The 19,640-nt window shown below is 38.7% G+C and overlaps 5 protein-coding genes across 11 annotated transcripts in view; 3 read left to right on the top strand and 2 right to left on the bottom strand.

The window, feature by feature from the left end:
• The window catches only part of LOC123313298 (tetratricopeptide repeat protein 8), a 43,885-nt gene extending 29,845 nt beyond the window's left edge, over positions 1-14,040 (bottom strand). Inside the window, exon 1 of the mRNA XM_044898122.1 lies at positions 13,766-14,040. The gene's annotated coding sequence lies outside the window, so the exon portion shown is untranslated. The remainder of the gene's footprint in view (positions 1-13,765) is intronic.
• LOC123313297 (maltase 1-like) lies at positions 163-3,133 on the bottom strand. Its single transcript, XM_044898120.1, has 3 exons — positions 2,739-3,133; positions 1,951-2,087; positions 163-1,896 (listed from the first exon to the last, which is right to left on the bottom strand). Exons 1-3 carry the CDS (start codon positions 2,944-2,946, stop codon positions 373-375), a joined length of 1,869 nt encoding a protein of 622 aa, XP_044754055.1. The 5' UTR covers positions 2,947-3,133; the 3' UTR covers positions 163-372.
• LOC123313299 (mitochondrial basic amino acids transporter-like) lies at positions 3,613-7,943 on the top strand. Of its 2 annotated transcripts, none has more exons than XM_044898124.1 (3): positions 3,613-3,770; positions 6,220-6,410; positions 6,991-7,943. In XM_044898124.1, exons 2-3 carry the CDS (start codon positions 6,377-6,379, stop codon positions 7,851-7,853), a joined length of 897 nt encoding a protein of 298 aa, XP_044754059.1. In that variant the 5' UTR covers positions 3,613-3,770; positions 6,220-6,376; the 3' UTR covers positions 7,854-7,943. The 2 variants fall into 2 exon arrangements, with proteins under 2 accessions (XP_044754059.1, XP_044754060.1); XM_044898125.1 differs by lacking the exon at positions 3,613-3,770 and adding an exon at positions 5,388-5,546.
• Positions 8,613-13,651, top strand: LOC123313295 (kelch-like protein 10). Its single transcript, XM_044898112.1, has 6 exons — positions 8,613-8,764; positions 8,919-9,141; positions 9,501-10,130; positions 10,442-10,693; positions 11,593-11,819; positions 12,723-13,651. Exons 1-6 carry the CDS (start codon positions 8,725-8,727, stop codon positions 13,427-13,429), a joined length of 2,079 nt encoding a protein of 692 aa, XP_044754047.1. The 5' UTR covers positions 8,613-8,724; the 3' UTR covers positions 13,430-13,651.
• A 51-nt stretch (positions 14,041-14,091) lies between the features above and the next one.
• LOC123313296 (ubiquitin thioesterase trabid) lies at positions 14,092-19,466 on the top strand. 6 transcript variants are annotated; one of them, XM_044898117.1, is made up of 11 exons: positions 14,092-14,433; positions 14,702-14,887; positions 15,013-15,440; positions 15,535-15,703; positions 15,759-15,987; positions 16,046-16,245; positions 16,357-16,627; positions 16,880-17,124; positions 18,004-18,233; positions 18,298-18,450; positions 18,606-19,466. In XM_044898117.1, the coding sequence occupies exons 3-10, from the start codon at positions 15,018-15,020 to the stop codon at positions 18,448-18,450; spliced, it is 1,920 nt and encodes a 639-aa protein (XP_044754052.1). In that variant the 5' UTR covers positions 14,092-14,433; positions 14,702-14,887; positions 15,013-15,017; the 3' UTR covers positions 18,606-19,466. The 6 variants fall into 6 exon arrangements, with proteins under 6 accessions (XP_044754052.1, XP_044754054.1, XP_044754048.1 ...); XM_044898119.1 differs by having other exon boundaries at positions 18,610-19,466; XM_044898113.1 differs by having other exon boundaries at positions 18,298-18,446.
• The last annotated feature ends 174 nt before the right edge of the window (positions 19,467-19,640 follow it).

Raw genomic sequence — 19,640 nt, forward strand, 5'->3', positions numbered from 1 at the left:
TGTTCCTCTTTTGGTGTCTTCCTTTTCCAGAAACTCTTTCTTAAGTTGTATTTTCCTGTACCACAGAAAAGTTTTCGACCAGTACATGGCGTTTGTGCTCCCTCTCTAGCGAGTGTGGCCATAATAATTAGGTTCTGACCCTTACATAATGATAATAAAAGGTAAAAAGAATACTTTAAGTTTATTTCCAACCAAGAAAAATAAATAAACCTTCCCCTATCATTTCATAATTTCCAGTCAGAGAGTTCTTTTGCTTCCTGGACATCGTGGAAACTAGGTACATTTCATTTCATATGAAAATAACAAGAAAGTCGTAAAGAAAATCATTATATTAAGTCTCCACAACCTCAAATTTCAATATCACTCATCTACCTACTCCAGTTCTATCACAACAGATTCTCCAGGCCACAAAACGATTTCCTTGAAGGAAATCGTGCCAGGCAAAGAATCGGGCCTAGGACCCACTATAACCTCCCCCCTGTACAACAAAGTTGACAAATCGGCTTCAATCTTATGCTTCCCAAGGTTGCTAACGATAACGTAGGACTTCCTTCTCGGGTACCATCTCTGTATAACCAACAGATCCTGCTTGCTGTACTTGACTTCAGCGTTGGCCTTATTCACCTCGTTCTTGTACACAGAGTTCATGTAAATCGATGGCGAGCCGCTCCTCAACGACGCCATCTTGGATATAAGACCCCCTTGCTCGAAATCGACTCTGGTCTTTTCCCCGTGGAGCCAAGCAAAAGATCTCTGCTTCAGGTTGGGCCAAGCCATGGGGGTGAGTTGGTGGACGTGTTTAAGATCCTCCCTATCACCGTGTGGATCGTAGATTTGGCGTAGACTTATTTCGTCGCCGTAGAATATGGACGGAGTCCCTGGTAGCATCAGGTTCAGCAGGAGGGCTCCTAGAGTTGAGTTGCCGTGTGGCAGTCTATTCGCCAAACGCTTGGTGTCTTCGTCTCCTACACTCCAATGAATCCATGGGTTTCCAGCTTTGGTAAACAACGTACTGTTCTCGACGTTGTAGATTCTCTTGGTGATTTCATTGGCGCCCTTCTCCACCTCCAGTTTTATATCTATTAAATTCACGTTGTTCATCACCAGATCTCTAACTTCTTCCGATGGGGCTTTCCTCAAAACGGCTTCGCTCACGATGAGGATTCTATCGAAACCAATCAACCTCCTCCATTTTCTCAGGTAAAATCCTAGATTTGGCTCGTCGGCCAGATTCTCCAAGGCTTTCAAGTAGAAACCTCTAACTCCCAATCTGGACCAGTGGAGGAGAGCCTCTTCTATCGGATCCCCCTGGTTGGAGGCTCTTAGATGATCAATCTGGGATTCTTCCGAGCTTTGGTTCCTCACCAAATTTCTCTTATCGAAGGCCAACTCTTTCACCAGTGGGTACACTGGCAGATCGAGAACTACGCTCAAATTCTTCGATTTCAAATGGTTGACCATGCTCTCGAAATCGTTAGTGTTCCCCAGTGGTTTGGCGATGTTGACGAGGCTGGTCACATTTTTGTAATCTTCCGGATATCTGGGCGTGTCGAAAATGGAATTGAGCCTCACAACGCTGACTCCTAGAGCCACTATGTAATCCGCGTTCTTGGATATACCCCTGAAATCGCCGGTCATTCCGTTATTGGTGTCGTAGAAACTGGCGGGAAATACCTCGTAGAATACCCTGCCTTGGTACCATTCCACCTGGGGGTTGCAAACTTTGGGTAGTGAGTATATCATGGCCACCACCAAGGCTACCATGGCGGCCAAACCTGCTAGGAAGGTCCACAGGGAGATCTTACGGATGAGGGGCCAATTCCAGGACATGAAGAAATAGTTGTCTGGTGGATTCCTGAAGGTGAGTTGCAAGGGTTGGGATTTTCCATTGGATTCCTGAAAAAAAATGTATAGATGAATACTGCAAATTTATACAGGGAGATTTCCCACCTGAGTTATATTCTCGTCGTCGTTGATGATGAAGGGGAAACTGCTGGAGTTGTTCTTATGATTGAGCAATTGCACACAGGCTGGCTCAGCCAAATTCGAGGAATTTGAGGATGTCGAATCATCTTCCTTATTCCCACCTGGAATAAGAAATGGAACAAAATAATAAGAACCCTGGAGATTTTACACATTTTGGATTATCATTCCCAAACTCTTTTCTTCAAAATATCAACACAAATTTATCATCAAGAACTAGATTATAGTTAAGTCCAAGATTGCTGATGTAGTTCTAGAGATTTAAAATTCAATATCGAACACTGATTTGACGATATCACACCTGCTTGAATGAATGAAAAATTAACTTTTTCATCGTTTTTGTGATTCAAAGCATAAAATTGATGAGAGTCCTAGTTCAGAACTACCTTCACTGTGGAATAAAACTGTTCAAAAATGCACATCAAATGAGTTGGAAAAGCCCATTATCGAGATACCACACAAAAATTGATACACCTACAGTAAATGAGTTTCTTTTTTTGATTAAGCCATTTTATTATCAAGAGCCATGAGGACCATATTTTGTGTATGTGTAATACGCAAACATACTCTTTTCCTTATGGTATGTATGTACTGCAATACTGAAAATTTTATCCATTTGGGAATTAAAGCGACTAACTATATATATTTGAATATACCTACATATTTTATTAGATTTCAAGCATATAACATTCTTCAGTTGGGGAATCATATTCTGCCATTAGTGTTAAACATATTAAAATACTATGAATACTTACTTTTAATTTGCTGGAGCTTACACACCAGCTCATTGCTGATGTTGTACTCATCAGCATCCTGAGATTCAGGTAAAGGATTCACCAAAGCGTTTGTCGGAGGTGACGGCGTTATCAAAGGACAAATAGAAGAAACATCGTCTGGAATACAAGCACTGGTCGGCGATCCCAACAGATTGTTACCACTGTTAACCTGGAGGAACGAATCCATCCTTCCACAATGAGGTTAAGAAACCACAAGTCACAAATGCGACTAGATCGATTATTAATTGAAACTACACCATCACGATCGCAACTCGAATTACTTTGGGTTAACTCGGTGCAATTGGTTCAATTGTTTGAGTGTCTCGATTTAGAAAACAGCTGATCGGGTAGAGTGTACGAGGCGTCGCGACGCCTACACGGTGCATATCGATTCGGACGAAGGCGGGAAGTTTCAAATACTTCCTGGCAAAATATTTGTGGTTGTGTTCACTATTTGGGTGTAAATGGAATGTTAAAATGTCCTATCTACTGATTTTTCAATCAGCATTGCTTAGACTTCCTTACCAAAGTATTAAATCGCATTCGAAAATATTGAATTTTTGGGGTTGGACCCATATTTGCTTCTCTACCGAATAATAAGGGTATATATAACTCGGATATGTAGAGGTCGAAGTTGTTCAGAAAATTCGTTATTTCACGTAAAGTTACCAAAATCTAGATAAAAAAAACAGAGCACACAAAAAATAGGTGGCTAAATTTTTTTTGGATAGTTTAGAATTTCGTAAAGGGTTATCTCGGACAATGTTTATTCAATTAGCCCTGATTCGACTAGAAATTTTCCATTTATAATCAAATAATATAAGATAAAAATAACTCATCTTGCGAAAGAAACGATATTTGTTACTCATGAGAGAAACAAATATAGATAGGAGAAAGGTCTGGTTGCTGGTGGTCTTTACAGAAATGACCGTAGTGGGTGGATGTAGGACGTAAAATTGTGCCCATAAAGTTTTTCATTGAGAGAGTAGAATGTAGAGGATAACTCTCTATGTACGTATACATTTTTATAAGCTGAAAAATATATCCCATTACCTTTATTTCGTTCACCTCAAAGTATGCGAAATTTTTACAGATATGACAAATAATACTGCTGGTAATATTTAAACCATTCAATGTTTCTCTACAAAAACTTAATTCTGAATTTACCTTAAAAATATTTTGAATTGCGTAAATATTCAGAAATTCACAAATTCTTGAATCAAAAAGAATGAACTGAACAAAAACCTGATGAAGTCAAGAAATATCCATTTTTGGAGCCTAATGTGAGCAGGGTCTGCTTAAAAAAAACAATATTTTCTTACAAGGAATCACTGCTTCATTTTTTTCACAACTATTCGTTTATATCCGGTATATCGACTATCATCATCGTCTTCACTTTACAGTTGCATTGGTGAATTATTACTTACATGAAATATCAAGAAAGATTAAATATACAAATGTATTTCCTATTCAAAAAATATTGGGATATTTGATATCATCCAGTTTATCCATATTTTACAGTAGACACCGTTCATTCTCAGTTCATAATCTTCAATACTGTTATTTAACACCTACCTCTCTATAGATATATTATATTTTTCCAAGAATAAAATAACAATACTTTCCATTGTATCATTCCAAATGACTTAAATTATCGAGTGAAAACTCTCAGTCAATTTGCATTCGCAAATAATATCCTTATCATCGTTCTTGGTTCTTTATCAGTTACATAATACTCTAGATTCCTGAGTCTAGAATCTAGAAGAATCAATTTTTGTTCCCAGATGACACCAGGAGACAATTTTTCATGGCAATCTCTACATAAAACCATATATTTCAAAATTAAGTCATTGCCAAATTTTCTACATAGCGAAAAGCGATGACCATATTGAAGAAGTAGAAAGAAAAAATTTGCCGCTTTTTACTAGTATTTACTGTCAAGGAAGAAAATTGATGAGTGATGATCTTCAATGAGTTTTTACAGAATCAACTATTTTGTTCTTTGTGGAATTTTTCTCCTTCATTAATCACTTTCCGATGCATGGAACTTTGAACGGAAAAGAACTTCTTCCTATACGTTCCCATGTTTCTTTATTCCAATCAAAACGTCCTTGAATTGCGGTATGCAAATAATAGGAAATAGACAAGGCGGTTGATAAAGATAAAGGTCGGAAAAAATGCATTTCTTGAGAATATTAAATTAATTGCTATTAAAAGCCATATGTTGTTTATTGCTCGAGATATATCAATTATGAAGCGACTTTGAGAAAACATCTTCATTCGTAGGATATATTATGGAACGAAGTTTCAAGGAAATTTCTGAGTACTGATATGGATCGCCCTGTATAGTTTTCAGTTCCCACAAATCGATTATCTTTTGAGCTTATTTTTAGTAATATAAATGAAAATTAGGAAAAATCTCAGTCGTATAATTCAGAAATTAACTGATCGCTCTATATAATATTCAAGAGAAATATTGACCTCTTTCTCGAACTTGACCTCTGACCCTGCGTGTATTCTTTCAATGAAAGGAATATTCCCAAAATAAACCGATGCGTTACAATAATGATCCGTGACTATGTACAAATATTGGTGTAATGAAATAAGTCAACCAGGTCAAATTGATAGATACCACCGGATTTAAATGCTTTATTTTAATTTGATTCCTCAGTATCTTTGCGGATCTTATGTTACGTTCAGTCTCGATCAAAGTGACCCTATTTCGTTTTTTTGTTATTATGAGTGATTACGGTCTCATGTTATTTTGTTGTAGCATTTTCCTTTAAGGTGAGAAAATGCTCCATTCATGTTTGAATATATCAGTACTAATATTGAATTATTCATACATCTTTTGTTAAAAAAAAATATCTGCACTCTAGGCTAGGTAACTCTTGGACCCAAGCTTGGGTTTAGAGTAGTTCGATATCAGTATTCAATATCCATTTTCTGACCACCTGTGAACTTCAATAGTTGAGTAGCGACCTAACCTAAACCAATTATAAAAAATGATTGATCTTTTCAGATTTTCTGAAAAATATTTCACATTTTTCCGAATCCTCTTTTTATCTCATCACAAACTCCTTCTTCTTTCATAAAAAATCCAAAACTATTTATGGTTTGTAAGAATATGATTGCTCAAATTGTTTGTTGTTCAATTCCTACGGAAAATTCCCAAGATTTGTTATTAGTTGAAGAAGTACATAGATAACTATATGTTAAATGTGCCGATCCTAATTTTTTTAAAGCATCCACGCTCGAAAAATTATCAGCAACTGGAAAATACTGATGCAATAATAACGAATTCATGTAATTACAGTATAATCATCGATTTCATCAGACTTTTTGTTGCATGTATCTGTGGATAGATAATAAGCCGAAACTCTGAAGTGAAATTTAGCAGGCACCTATAGAAAATTTTATTTCATATTTTCCCTATTCACATTTTTGTTCCGTTTTCCAGATAAATTGAGCTTTCCTGAAGTACATGGAGTCAATGTCACACGAACTGAGAAGAAATACGAACAATTTGGATCTCCTCGCAGAAAAATACCTACTCAATAAGAATCCCTCAGAATCGCCTATTTTCGTAGATACATACCACATTGAAAGCCCAGGGGATGTCTCTTGAATTCATAGCAGGATGTGTAGGAGGTGAGTGAAATAATAATAAGTCATCTTCGAATTCCCATTTTTGTTATTTACTTCGTGTATCCGTTCTTTTTTCTCAAACAGTGTCTTATAATAATTTCTGGCCGCATTTATGTTTTTTTAGTAGATACAGTTTTCCAAAAAAAACTTTCATCTACACTTACCAATATCAACAAATATTATGACCCTTATGAAATGGTAGATAAATATTGCGAAAACGCTAGTTGATAATTGTTACCTAGGTCGGTTTGCTGATTATTAATAAAATTTCTTATCGATATTCAGCATAACAACACAAATAAACTGTTATTGACGTCAACAATGAGAAAAAATTTCGAAAATATGATAACAATTTCGTCATTCCTTACCACATACCTCTATATCTGACCCCGTCAAGTCAAACTTATTAAATCTAATACAGAATCCTGAAGAATGCCTGAAATCCCGGCCGAAACGTCGATTTATGATCGAAGTATACTCTAAGACACCTTGTCTTTCTCGAGATTCACGAGAAAACGAAATTACCTTTCACTAATACACTCAACAAAAAGTTGAAGTTTCTATTTGCATTTATCTGTTCCAGGTTGCGCTGGCTTGGTGGTTGGCCACCCTCTAGACACTCTAAAAGTGCATCTGCAAAACGACAATGCCAAAAATCCCAAGTACAGGGGATCTTTGCACTTGGTTCGAACACTGGTGGTCAAAGAAGGCCTCAAAGGGATATATAAAGGAATCTCGAGCCCCTTGCTGGGAGTTGCGGCCATCAACGCTATCGTTTTTGGGGTCCAGGGTGGAACACGCAAGAAATTCAAAGACCAGGACTCTTTATTCTCGCATTTCGTCGCTGGAGGCGCAGCAGGATTCCTCCAGAGCTTCGTCTGTAGCCCCATGGAGCTGGCGAAAACGAGGCTGCAAGTGTCTGAACCCAACCTCAGCCTCACCAAATGCATCAAAGGCATTTACGAGGCTGACGGTATAAGGGGGTTGTACAGAGGCCTCAATATGACCATAGCCAGGGAAGTACCGTCCTTCGCAGCCTATTTCGTCACCTACGAGTACCTCACGAGATCCCACAAGACGAACGTCAGCACTGCCATGATGATATTCGCGGGTGGTACAGCCGGCATGGCTGCCTGGATAGTGACCTATCCAGTGGATGTCATCAAGACCAGGATCCAACTGGACGGTTTTAACTCGACGCCCAAATATCTGAACGCCCTCGATTGCCTCAAGAAGAGCGTTTCTTCAGAAGGGTACGGCGTTCTGACCCGTGGACTCTCTCCCACCCTCATCAGGGCTTTCCCAACTAACGCTGCTATCTTCACGGTTGTAACCTGGACCATGAGGTTCTTCGATTCTATAACGTTACCGCAAGGCGTCAAGAAGAGCCAATATTTCGTGGATAATATGATGTTGAACTCGATGCAAAAACCAGAGATTATTTGACTATTTATACTAGTCTGTTTAGGTCTTAATATAGTTGATTATTTATTTATCGTAAGTCGACAGTTTTCAATAAACCAATTTGAAATCAAAGACTTCTCTTTCTTACAACCTTGCACCCATTACCCAATTACTGACCATCATAGGAAACAAAAACTTGCCGTTTGTCTAAACATCTAAAAGATGTATGGCTTCAATATTTGTATGTTGCAAGGTGTGATTCTGGAAGTCAACTTCTAATCAACCTACGTCCCAAAATGAAGCCCTTCAGTGGAGTTAGAGAGTCGAAGATCAATGAAAGCAGCTTCTTTTGCTCATAAGAGACAACACTGCTACCCAGGAAACATGTGGGCATTAGATGTAATCTGCTTTTCCATCAAGATGATATCCGAATACGCAAGAATAGGTATCTTGGGAGTGCTTTCAGTGTTGGTATGAGATATTTTGGGTTGGAGATTATCTAATTCAACATCCACCTACTTTGAAACATCTTCGTCATGAGGAAAATCAAGGCTAGGCTACTACACCTGAAGGTGATCAATCTTGATGCTGATGAAAAACTGGCTAATCTTATTTTAAGGTCAATTAAGTATTTTGCTTTCCAAAATGAATAACTCCTACATTTGCCTTTAGATTGTCTTCTTCTTTGTATCCCTAAGAAACAAGTTCTGCCTCTTTGCAGATTGCTTCTTCTGGGATTCGAATTTTAAGCCAAGAATACTGACAAGCATTGTCAACCTGACATCAATTTTGAAGTAGAGAGCGTTGCCTTTGACAAAACAAAAAACGTACTTCATATATCCAAGTGATAAATATCTATTGTCGAAGTTTAACGTTAAATTTCAGTGATGACATCGCAACATTGTAGATATTGATGATGAAGATCCTTAACGCTGCCAAGTACCTGACTCAAAGTAATAAAAGTACACATTTCATCAAACATAACGATCTGAGTACAGACTTATTAATTCATCTATGATCTATCAATTTTGACTTTTCATCATCATACTTTGAAACTTCATCCAATATACCTAAATTATTCGTGTACTAAATCCTTAATTTTGCAAGTTTATCTCAACAATCTGGCGCAAAACAATGAAATGGGCGAGCCTGATAGTGGAGGCAGGGCCCTCAATGTCGGCAATGGAAGGTGTATGAGTATACAGGCTATGCAAGCCCTCTTCGAATTCTGGGAGAAACACCAGCTTTGCGATGCTACCATTGTACTGGACGATGGCACGGAAATTCCTGTTCATAGAGCTGTTTTTTGCGCTTGCAGTTCGTATTTCAGGTACGGCATTTTAGGGAGGAGATACTGAAGAGAAATAGTGCAATGTCAGATTTTATTCAACATAATAGAAATCCAAGATCTAACATCAATATCAATTCAAAATCCTTGCATCCACAATATAATTTTAAGCTTTACAAAGCTGAAGCTCGGTGAGTACGTGCTCTGTGGTCTAGTTTATAGAAAAAGCTGAAGAATTAGCCATATCCTTTGAAAGTTCTTGGGTTTTTTTGTGTGCAGTGTAACTCATTAGCGATTCCACATGGTTGAACAGTGAATAGAGAAATTTCTCCCTTTGTTGATGTTGTTGATGCTCTTTTGATTAGCTTCACGTGTTGTTATTCCCAAACGATTGATTACAGGGCCCTTTTTACCACTCCCCTGCACAACGAATACAAGAGTAGGGTACATCTGCCCGGAGTTTCAAAGGAGATGATGCAGACCCTACTGGAGTACATCTACTTACGGAAACTGGACATCAACGACCAGAACGTCTACGACGTCCTCATGACCGCCGACTACCTCAGCATCCTGGGAGTCTTGGACATCTGCTGCGACTACCTGGAGAGCATACTGAAACCGAGAAATTGCATCGGGATCATGCTCTTCGCCAGAAATCACTTTTGTCGAGAACTTGCAAACAAGGCCTGGAAATTCATAATGAAGAACTTCCCGCAACTGGCCGTCCAGAGCGACGAGCTGCTGGAACTGCCGCTCAAGGACTTCCAGGAGATCATAAATGCGGACTATTTGAACGTCAAGAGCGAGGAGACGGTCTGGGAGACGATACTCAAATGGATCAACCACGAGTCGGACAACAGGAAGGTCCACATAGTCGATCTCATGAAGTGCATCAGACTGGGACTGCTCGACACCCAGTTTTTCCTGGAAAGGGTGAAGGATCACCCGTTCGTTACGTCCTGCGAGGAGAGCCGGCCAATGATAATTGAGACGTTGAAGTTTTTGTACGATTTGGAGATGATAACTTCTCGGTAAGTTTCTACCCACATCATCTACCATCGCAGAGACGTATGTCACCTCCATGGTATAACTAATAGACGCTCCCAATGACATCGTTAGATTTGTCAGTGCCTTAGATGATATCCTGAAGACCGAGCTGGGCATTAGAATGAATGAGAGCCATTCTGCAAGGCTCTTTTAAGAATCTCTGCCCAAAGGTTTCTTTCCCCTAGCCTAGCCTTCAATTTGTACCACTTTGGAGATTGTTTGTCCTAAGCATATGTTTAAGGGGGCTTGGGAATAAGTTATATTGCACCATTCTGAATTGTCCTCTTCTTCTTAGAGATGGTGAAGTGATAACTCCAGAGATAGCCAGACCGAGGATTCCACACGAGATACTATTCGCGATTGGAGGATGGAGCGGGGGTTCTCCCACGAATTTCATCGAGACTTACGACACAAGAGCTGACAGATGGGTGCGCGTGGAGGAGGTCGATCCAACTGGTCCTAGGGCGTACCACGGTACCGCTGTGGTCGGTTACAACATTTACGTCATAGGCGGTTTCGATGGAATGGACTACTTCAATTCTTGCAGGTAACTAATATGTAGGTATGAGGTATGACAATCACAAGATAGGACATTCTAAAGTTGAATGGCATAAAGATGAGGTAGCTTATGGAAAACACATTTGCTAGTATCATCTTCTACCCTTCATATCCGTTAACCGTGGTCACACATGAAAAAATATGCCAGTGCCTAGGTTACTGGCCAAACCAAATTTCAGGCCAAAATAGTGTTCCTAGGCCTAACTAGGACAGTATAAACTAATTTGGCCTGAAGTGTTAGCGGCTAAACCCAATTTCAGACCATATTAGATTGTCCCAAGCCGAACTGGTTCATCCCAAGTGGGTCAGGATTAACTAGTTTGGCCTATTATGGGACCAAATAGTTGGTCTGAAGTGTTACCGGCCAAACCCAATGTCAGGCCAAATAAAATTGTCCTAGGATGAACTGGTGCATCTTAAGTGGGCCAGGATTAACAGTTTTGGCCTATTATAGGACGATAAAATACTTTGGTCTAAAGTGTTACCGGCCAAACCTGATTTCAGACCAAACTAGTTTGTCCTAGGCCGAACTTAGTTTATCTAGTGAGGAAGTAGGTTGGCCTAGAAGGCAAAATAGTTCGGCCTGCAGTGTTATCGGCCAAAACCGATTTCAGACCAAACCATTTTGTCCTGGGTCAAACAAGTATATCCTGACGAACTAAGGATAAACTAGTTTTGCCTTAAATGGTGGTTGGCCGTGGACAAATCCTTCGGTTCTGGTCCATCTCGCTCCATCCAAGAAGTGGATGACTGGATATACATCATGGAAGGACCATAAAAAATCTTTTCGATGCCAAGTCCGAAGAATACCAACGAAACCCTTCTATTCCCCAAAGCCGCGAAGAATTGTGCGACGCATGCAATAAATTAAAGAAGGAATGCTTTCAGGTGTTTCGACGCGGTGAACAAAGTGTGGAAGGAAATAGCGCCGATGCACGTACGACGTTGTTACGTGAGCACGGCCGTCTTGAGGAGCAAAATTTACGCCATGGGTGGCTACGATGGACATCACCGACAGAACACATCCGAAAAATACGACCACACGACCAACCAGTGGTCGCTGATCGCGCCGATGAATATGCAGAGGTCCGATGCGAGCGCGTGTACGCTGAATGGTAATTAACTTTTATTGCGATTACGATCAGTAATTACGTCAATTCGACACTGGTACCTTGCTTGGGAAAAGAGTTTAAATCATGCCTATAAAAATATATATAATAAGTTATAAAACCAAATGAAAAACACAAAAAACAGTTTGAAACTAACTAACTAGTAAAGGCCAAGACTAAGTCTGTGGCCTAATGGAGGTAAAATACAGCCTTAAGATCACAGTATTGTGCCTATGAGATACAATCTGAGGTTCTGACTGTTCTGAGGCCGTTGCACATAATAATTGACAGCATTATTATTATTATAGAGGAGCAACTCTATCCTGATGTGCATAACCAGATGAATAGGGAACTCTAACGATTTGTCAAAATCAGCTAAGCGTTCGTTGTCGTGGGGCACACAAGCTTTTCCCTCCATTGATTCGCATGCTGTTTTGGTCGAGTATTGTGTTTTGTCCATGTTTTTGGAAAAAATGTTCTTTCCGACGTTAGATTAGAGTGATAAAATTATAACTTTCTCAGAAATGCCTCTTTATAGTGATAATAAAAAGCTTTGGGTGCCCCACGGCAACGGACGGTCAGCTGATTTTGACAAATCGTTAGAGTACCCTATTAGGCCTAACCTTAATTCCACAGACGCTGTCAGGATAGATCTGTCATGTGACAGTCAGTGAAGCTTGCCTATGAATTGTCTTGGGCCACTACACCAAAAAGCCTTAGCCCAAGGCCTCCATTGGCTTCAACACGACTGTGTACAACCAGTGCACCTGATGTGGGCTTCTATCCACAATAATTTACCCAGTACAAGTAGCTCGAGTTCCAAAAAGCAAATTTTACGTGCATATCCCAGAAGACCACGCTCTAGAAGCCCGGAATCACCAGATATAGTCATCTCGCGTTCTGTTCCAGATAAGATATACATCACAGGTGGATTCAACGGGCAAGAATGCATGCATTCGGCGGAAGTCTACGATCCGGAAACCAACCAATGGACCCTCATCAACCCGATGCGTTCCAGAAGATCGGGGGTCTCCTGCATAGCCTACCACGGCCACGTCTACGTCATCGGAGGCTTCAACGGGATATCCAGGATGTGCAGCTGTGAGAAATACAACCCACAAGCCAACAGCTGGTCGCAGATCCCCGACATGTACAACCCTAGGAGTAACTTCGCGATCGAAGTGATAGACGATATGATTTTCGCCATAGGCGGCTTCAATGGTGTCACTACCATCTACCACGTCGAATGCTATGACGAGAAGACGAACGAATGGTATGAAGCCACCGATATGAACATATATAGATCGGCTCTTTCGGCTTGCGTGATCGACGGACTACCAAACGTAAACGACTACATCCATAAGCACAGAGACAGGCTGATGGAGGAGAAACGTCAAAAGCTCATAGCTATCGAGAACCAAAGGCAGATGGCCGGGGTGGCTAACAATGCTAACAACGTGAACCAACAGGAGAACATCGTGGCTGCGGTGAACGCTAACATGCAGCAGCTGAACATACTGCAGCAATTGAACGCGAACGTGAACCCGACCTTGCCTGAACATGATGACGGAGGGGTGATGGAGGTGGACGACAACGATGAGGATGGCTTGTTGTAATATGGTTCCTTTTCGGTACTTTCGGGGAAAATTTTTTATGACTCAATAAAAGACTTACTAATGTGACTGTGCTTTGATAACTAGAGTAATTAGGTAATCCATTTTTATATATCTACTGTATATTCATATACTTTTATAATATTATTTCCGAATATCGACATCTTTGTTTCATTTTTCCAACTATCAACTGTTTTATTGACAATAAATCTGGTTTGTATTTTTTTTTACCTAGAACGCAGTATCACCAAACGATCATTTTATCGAAATTATTCAGTCTCCGATAAAGATTACAATGCAATTTAGGAAAATTTTGTCAATCTTGCGGTGGGTACTTACTTCATCAAAAACTCAAACTGGATCCAGTCCAGAATAACACTTCACTTCCAATCACCATAGTCAAACTCAAACCAAACTTTATTTGCACCAAGGAACAAAATATTCTTCAAGTAATTTTCTACAATCTGTAGCGATGATGAATGATCATAGAGAAAATAAATAGTTCATTGAATGCCCCTCATGGATTTCCACTGTAGATAAATTCCGAAACCCATTGCTGTATGTTGTATAGCCTACCCACGCAAAATTTTCCCACTTTTCCTGACTGGGAAAGAAGAGTTTCCTCTATGTGCACTGTGCAGCCTGACGGTAGGTGAATTCTCCTGAACCAGATGCACGAGATCTATTTTCCCCATTTCGAATTTTCTTCGGTATAATTTGGTTTTCCTCTGTGGCATCATTACTAATCAAAATCCGTCCCATGGACATGTTATAATTTAAGTGATGGGTTGCGTTAAGAAGTGGAAGGCGGAAGGAAAAGTTGTGAATTATCGGGATTGCAGAGAGTGAAAACGTTTATTTTGCGTTTGACGCATTTTTATTTGTGAAATTGTTATTTTGACATCTTGTGAATCGATTGCCACACTAATGGTATCTAAATTATTTGTTTTCCTAAATACATAGCATTCAATGTGCCTTCATAATTTTTTTCGTTCGAATACTTGAAGGTAAGGTAAAAAAACTAATAACTTTTTACGTATTTGGAAAATCACCTTCAAGTCGTAGAAAGTGTAGCATGTATTATTCCTCATTTCGTTTGGAGTTTGCTTGTGAATAAATTTAGAACTGACATTGGCAGTGGAACAGTTATTTTTTTTAACCCTATTATGAGGAGGAATGATAAGTGGCAAACACGTTACATTAGTATAAGTTCATTATTTCGTTGTATTCATTTTATCTGTTTCATTACCATAATGTTCACTAACTTTCTTGTAGGTATGAGTACTGAAATCACACTATGAGTTGATTGGAAGTTTACAATACAACTTTCATAAATAAAACATGATAAATTCATGACATATATTGCTATTTGAATCAAAATCCTTTATTTCACATCAGGGAAATATACTCCAAGAGATTGGTTTATGTATTAATCATACAACAGTATTAAATTATTTGTTGGTAAGCCAAAAATCTTTTGAGTTATTCAAGCTAACCTAGTTTTGGCACTGTTGTAAATATGACAGAAAAACTGAAATCAGATCTGAATTAAAAGATTTTTCGAAAAATGACATGATTTCTTTCAGTGAAGATGAGTGGAAAAGAAAAGAAATGGTCTTGTGAATATTGCACTTACGAAAACTATCCGTCAGCACTCAAATGTACCATGTGTAGAGGACCTAGACCCTTTATCAGTGAAGATATATACAGTCTGCATAATAATGATGACAAAACAAACTCTGCAGCAGGATCATGTGATACCAAACCGAATATAAACACATGGCAGTGTGAAACTTGTACCTTCTTTAATCATATTAAGGATCAAATCTGTACCCAGTGCGGATCTCCTTTTGTATCTGCGAGTAATTTACATGATTATTTGCAGCCATTGAAAATCACCCAACATTCAGATCTGGCTCAAAGCTTGTCGCAACCACGAAACAATAGCCCACCAGCAAGTTTAACAAATGTGGAGAATAGTAAAAGGATGACATTAGGAAAATGGACCTGTATGGTTAGTGATTTTGACGAATATACAAATTTTTTGTTTACATTTATATTCTGGTTCTGAAACGTTGATCTTAATGAAGGATTCTGTTATTTTACAGATATGTACATATGAAAATTGGCCAAGAGCGACTAAATGTTCTATGTGTGGATATACACCCCAAACTTCACAGAGACCCCCATCTTCAAGCCGCTTGATCTCCCCTTCAAATCAAAATATTGATGTCAGTAATCAGGAAGACTTGTACAGAACACCGTCAAATATAATGGGTATAAAATTTCATCCCTACCATCCCTTTTTGTATTCTAATGTTTTTGTTTTCAGAGGAGAACAATTGTGAAGCCGAAAGAAAATTGAGACTTATGAGGAGAAATGCCGATTGGAATTGGTTGAATGCTTGTATCGGTGTCATTGAGGGGAATCCTGTACCTGTAGAACACTATCTATCATCGGGTGGCGATCCTGCAAGAACGTTAACTGCCTCAGAAGTTGCAATACTCAATAGAAGCTCTGCTTTTGATGTAGGTCATACTTTAGTTCATTTAGCTATAAGGTGAGTGAAAAATTGCGGTTTTGTGATGTTTTCGCCAATTCTTTTGTTTCTTTTATAGGTTTCAGAGGGATGACTTGTTGGCAGTACTTCTAACGCAAATAAGAGGATCAGGCTCCGGAAGGAAGAATGTCCCAAGCTACATTGCACCTGATATAGCTGCTGATATTAGAAGACATTTTGCAGCGACAATTCGTCATGGAAAAGCCAGTTTTCCATACAGTTTTGTGACGGAATTTCCCACTTTTGCATTGCCTGCTGGTAAGTAACATACAAGTTCTATGCACTTTCATTCATTGTCATCTGTCATCACTGACAGGTTCCATAGATATTCCTTGGTTTTCATCAACGCATATTCCTTATGATTTACAGAAGTGGATGAGCTTCCTGGATCTGTCCAAGAGCAGCTATTCGAAGAGCTCCTCGATAAAGATGCTCAGGCTCAATTAGAATCCGAGCCTGCGGTCATCAATTGGTCCTTAGAGCTGACTGTTCGCTTGGGATCACGTTTACACGCCTTATGGAATAGATCTGCCGGCGATTGTCTATTGGATTCTGTGATGCAGGCTACCTGGGGCGTCTTCGACAGGGACAATCAGCTGAGGAGCACTTTGGCAGAGAGCCTAGATCGGGGTAGTGACATGTAAGTCAAATGTTTGACAGAATAGTTTCAGGATGAATTTTTTTCTGTGGTAATCGATTCTATAGCGTACCAGGAGAGAAGAGTGAAGGATTATACTGCTTTTTTTGGAAGATCCCATCATATCTCTATTTCTCTGGTCAACATTGGTTGACAGCTGTATTTCGTGTTATCAAATAAGGCCCTCCAACAAATTGACCCATTTTCCATGTTGAAGAAACGGATATTGGTTTGCTCTAACACCAATATTTCTAGATTCTACCCACGTTGGAGGGAGTACGAGGAGAATCACGCCTCTTTCCTTCAGTATTCCCTGGAAGAAGGGCAATGGGAGGACGATTGGCAGAGTATGCTCCAGTTGGCAAATTCACCGGGGACGAGTCTAGAAATGCTTCATGTATTTGCGTTAGCTCATGTATTGAGGAGACCTATCATAGTGTACGGTGTCAAGTATGTCAAAAGTTTTCGAGGAGAAGCTTTGGGATATTCCAGATTTGAAGGTTAGTTTCGGAAATTGAATCTTGGAAAATAAACAAACCTGTAATCGCATCAGAATTTATTGACATTCGAGGTAGAAAACCAAAATTATGTTGGTAATAGCGTGTTTGGTAACATTTCGAAGTTGGTATTGAGAATAACACTGACCCATGGACCTATTACACAAGTCTATGCGTTGAATGAAGATATTTGGATTTTTGTCTGGCTTAATCCAACGAATTTAGAAATTTATTGTATCAACTTTGAAAGCTTATCGTTTCAAGACTGAACATCATAGAAATTCAGTGACAAATTAATAATATTAAGAGGACCACAGAATGTTTAGGGCGTAAAAGCGGTGTACGAAAATGAGAAATCATCATCAATCAACATTCAATCGATCAATAAGCGACAAAATTGTCTCGAAGAACGGTACAACGATTTATAAGACGCGCTTTTTTCTTTTTCCCAAAGGAAATGTTCGAAAAAAACGTAATATCCGTCTGTTCTGACGTCTCCTACTGCCAACATTACATCCACAGAGTATAATTAATTCATCATGTTTGAATAAGATTCTCTGGGGGAGGAAAGTGAACTTAGGCATCGACATGGGCGTAACATTCAACGGGGCATTACCGAGTGAACATGAGCAGTTAGTTTTTTTTTCGATATAAAAGTTAGTTACCGCACCACGGTGGGTTGAACAATATTCATTGAAGAACATTTTCTCAGAAAATTTATTTCAACTTGAAAAAAAAAACCGAAAATCAAAAACAGACAAAAAAGCGGCTTATCTTCGATGACAAAAATTTTTGAAGCGACTACATGATTTGTAATAGTTGGTCAATGTCAATTGATTATGTATAGTGTTATCTGTATTCTGAGGGGCCCTCTCATTCTAGGGGTATATTTGCCACTGTTATGCGAACAGAGTTTCTGCGTGAGAACACCAATCGCTCTGGGTTACACCAGAGGACATTTCTCAGCTCTGGTTCCGATGGAGCCTTATAGCCGTAATGAATCTAGATTACCTAAAACTAATCTAGGAAGTGACCAGTTACAGAGTATATTTCTGCCTTTGATGGACCGGGAAAGAAAGATATTACCCATTCATTTCTTGACAGAGTCGGAGGTTAGTTGATTGAGTGTTATTGTCACGGATTAAGATCATCGCCGAACTTCTGTTTTTTTTTTAGATGGGTAGAGAAGAAGCTATATTACGTCAATGGATGGACGTATGTGAATCCGAAGGTGGGATATTGGTAGCTCAACAACTTCTACATAAAAGACCGCTCCTGGTAGCTCAAATGGTCGAGGAATGGCTGAATCATTACCGAAGATTAGCGTGAGTAAGAGCGATCACATTATTTATTGTTTTACCATTTTGTCTTACCCTTATCCAATCCGATTCATTTTGTATACCTATTCCATGTTTTTCCAATCGTTTTTCTTTCATTTCGGTGATGATCACACACGACAGTGAAACCAATTTTTTTTCAACAAGTCAGGTAACAGGTGCACCCTTTCCACGTCCGATTCCTGTACAAGACTATTCCAGTGATGGAGATACTGACGATGAATAACACAAACAGAGCGTGTCCCGACTTGACACAAGTGCTGGGTAGTTGAGCTTTAGAACCTTAATCCGAAACTATATGTAATTACTAGATATAAACAATAAATTTGAAGATAAGGGCTGTTTTTGGCTGAAATGCTACACTTATAGTTTCTGCACAGAAGATTAATATTTCTAATTCAATAAATACAATATTTTATATATTCATACATTTAAGTTGATATTCTCTGATACTTGACAAGGGTGTTCTTAGAAGACCTAAATTCGTTGAATATAATAAGTAGTACAAAACAGGAAAGTTTAATGAAAAGTTATATTTCGGTTTTTCACTCACTGTGTGAATTTCAAACGAACGGTCCCATTGTCCAATATTTCGAATAGAAAATGAATTTTTTTAGGATTCATTTAAAGTGATATTGTTCTTTCTACAGCATAAGAATACTTGAATATTGAGTTTATTAAGCATTACGATGCTCCTTTTACACATAGTTACTTAGGTTTGTTGATTACTTTGTCTTATTTATTATTTTTTGTTGGGATGTTATTTCTATCTGTTGATAATTGTTGTTTTTGAAATGAAACGTTTCAAATTGAGTTCAGTAAACTGTTTCCATGGAAAAATTTCAATTTGAATGTCAATTCATTACAATTTTTCTAATGCTAAAGTAGAAAAATACTATTTCAAAGAAATTATTTTGAACAAGGATCTTTCAATATATAAATATATATATCTATCTAATTGTTAACACTGTTGAAATTATATTATTTGAAATAAAGAATTCGATTCTTTATTGGACTTTCATTCCCGATTTAGTTGCACATTTCAGACTGGGAATAAGGGTGTTCACGCTATATTTGAAAAAGCGAAACTCAATCACAGAGACAAAAAAAAGCATTTATAAATACCTATGAACATGTTGTCAAACATTATTCATGGGTAAAAATTTGTATGTTGGAGGAAAA

The sequence above is a fragment of the Coccinella septempunctata genome, chromosome 5 (genome assembly GCF_907165205.1).
Source record: "Coccinella septempunctata chromosome 5, icCocSept1.1, whole genome shotgun sequence".
Taxonomy (NCBI): Eukaryota; Metazoa; Arthropoda; class Insecta; order Coleoptera; family Coccinellidae; genus Coccinella; species Coccinella septempunctata.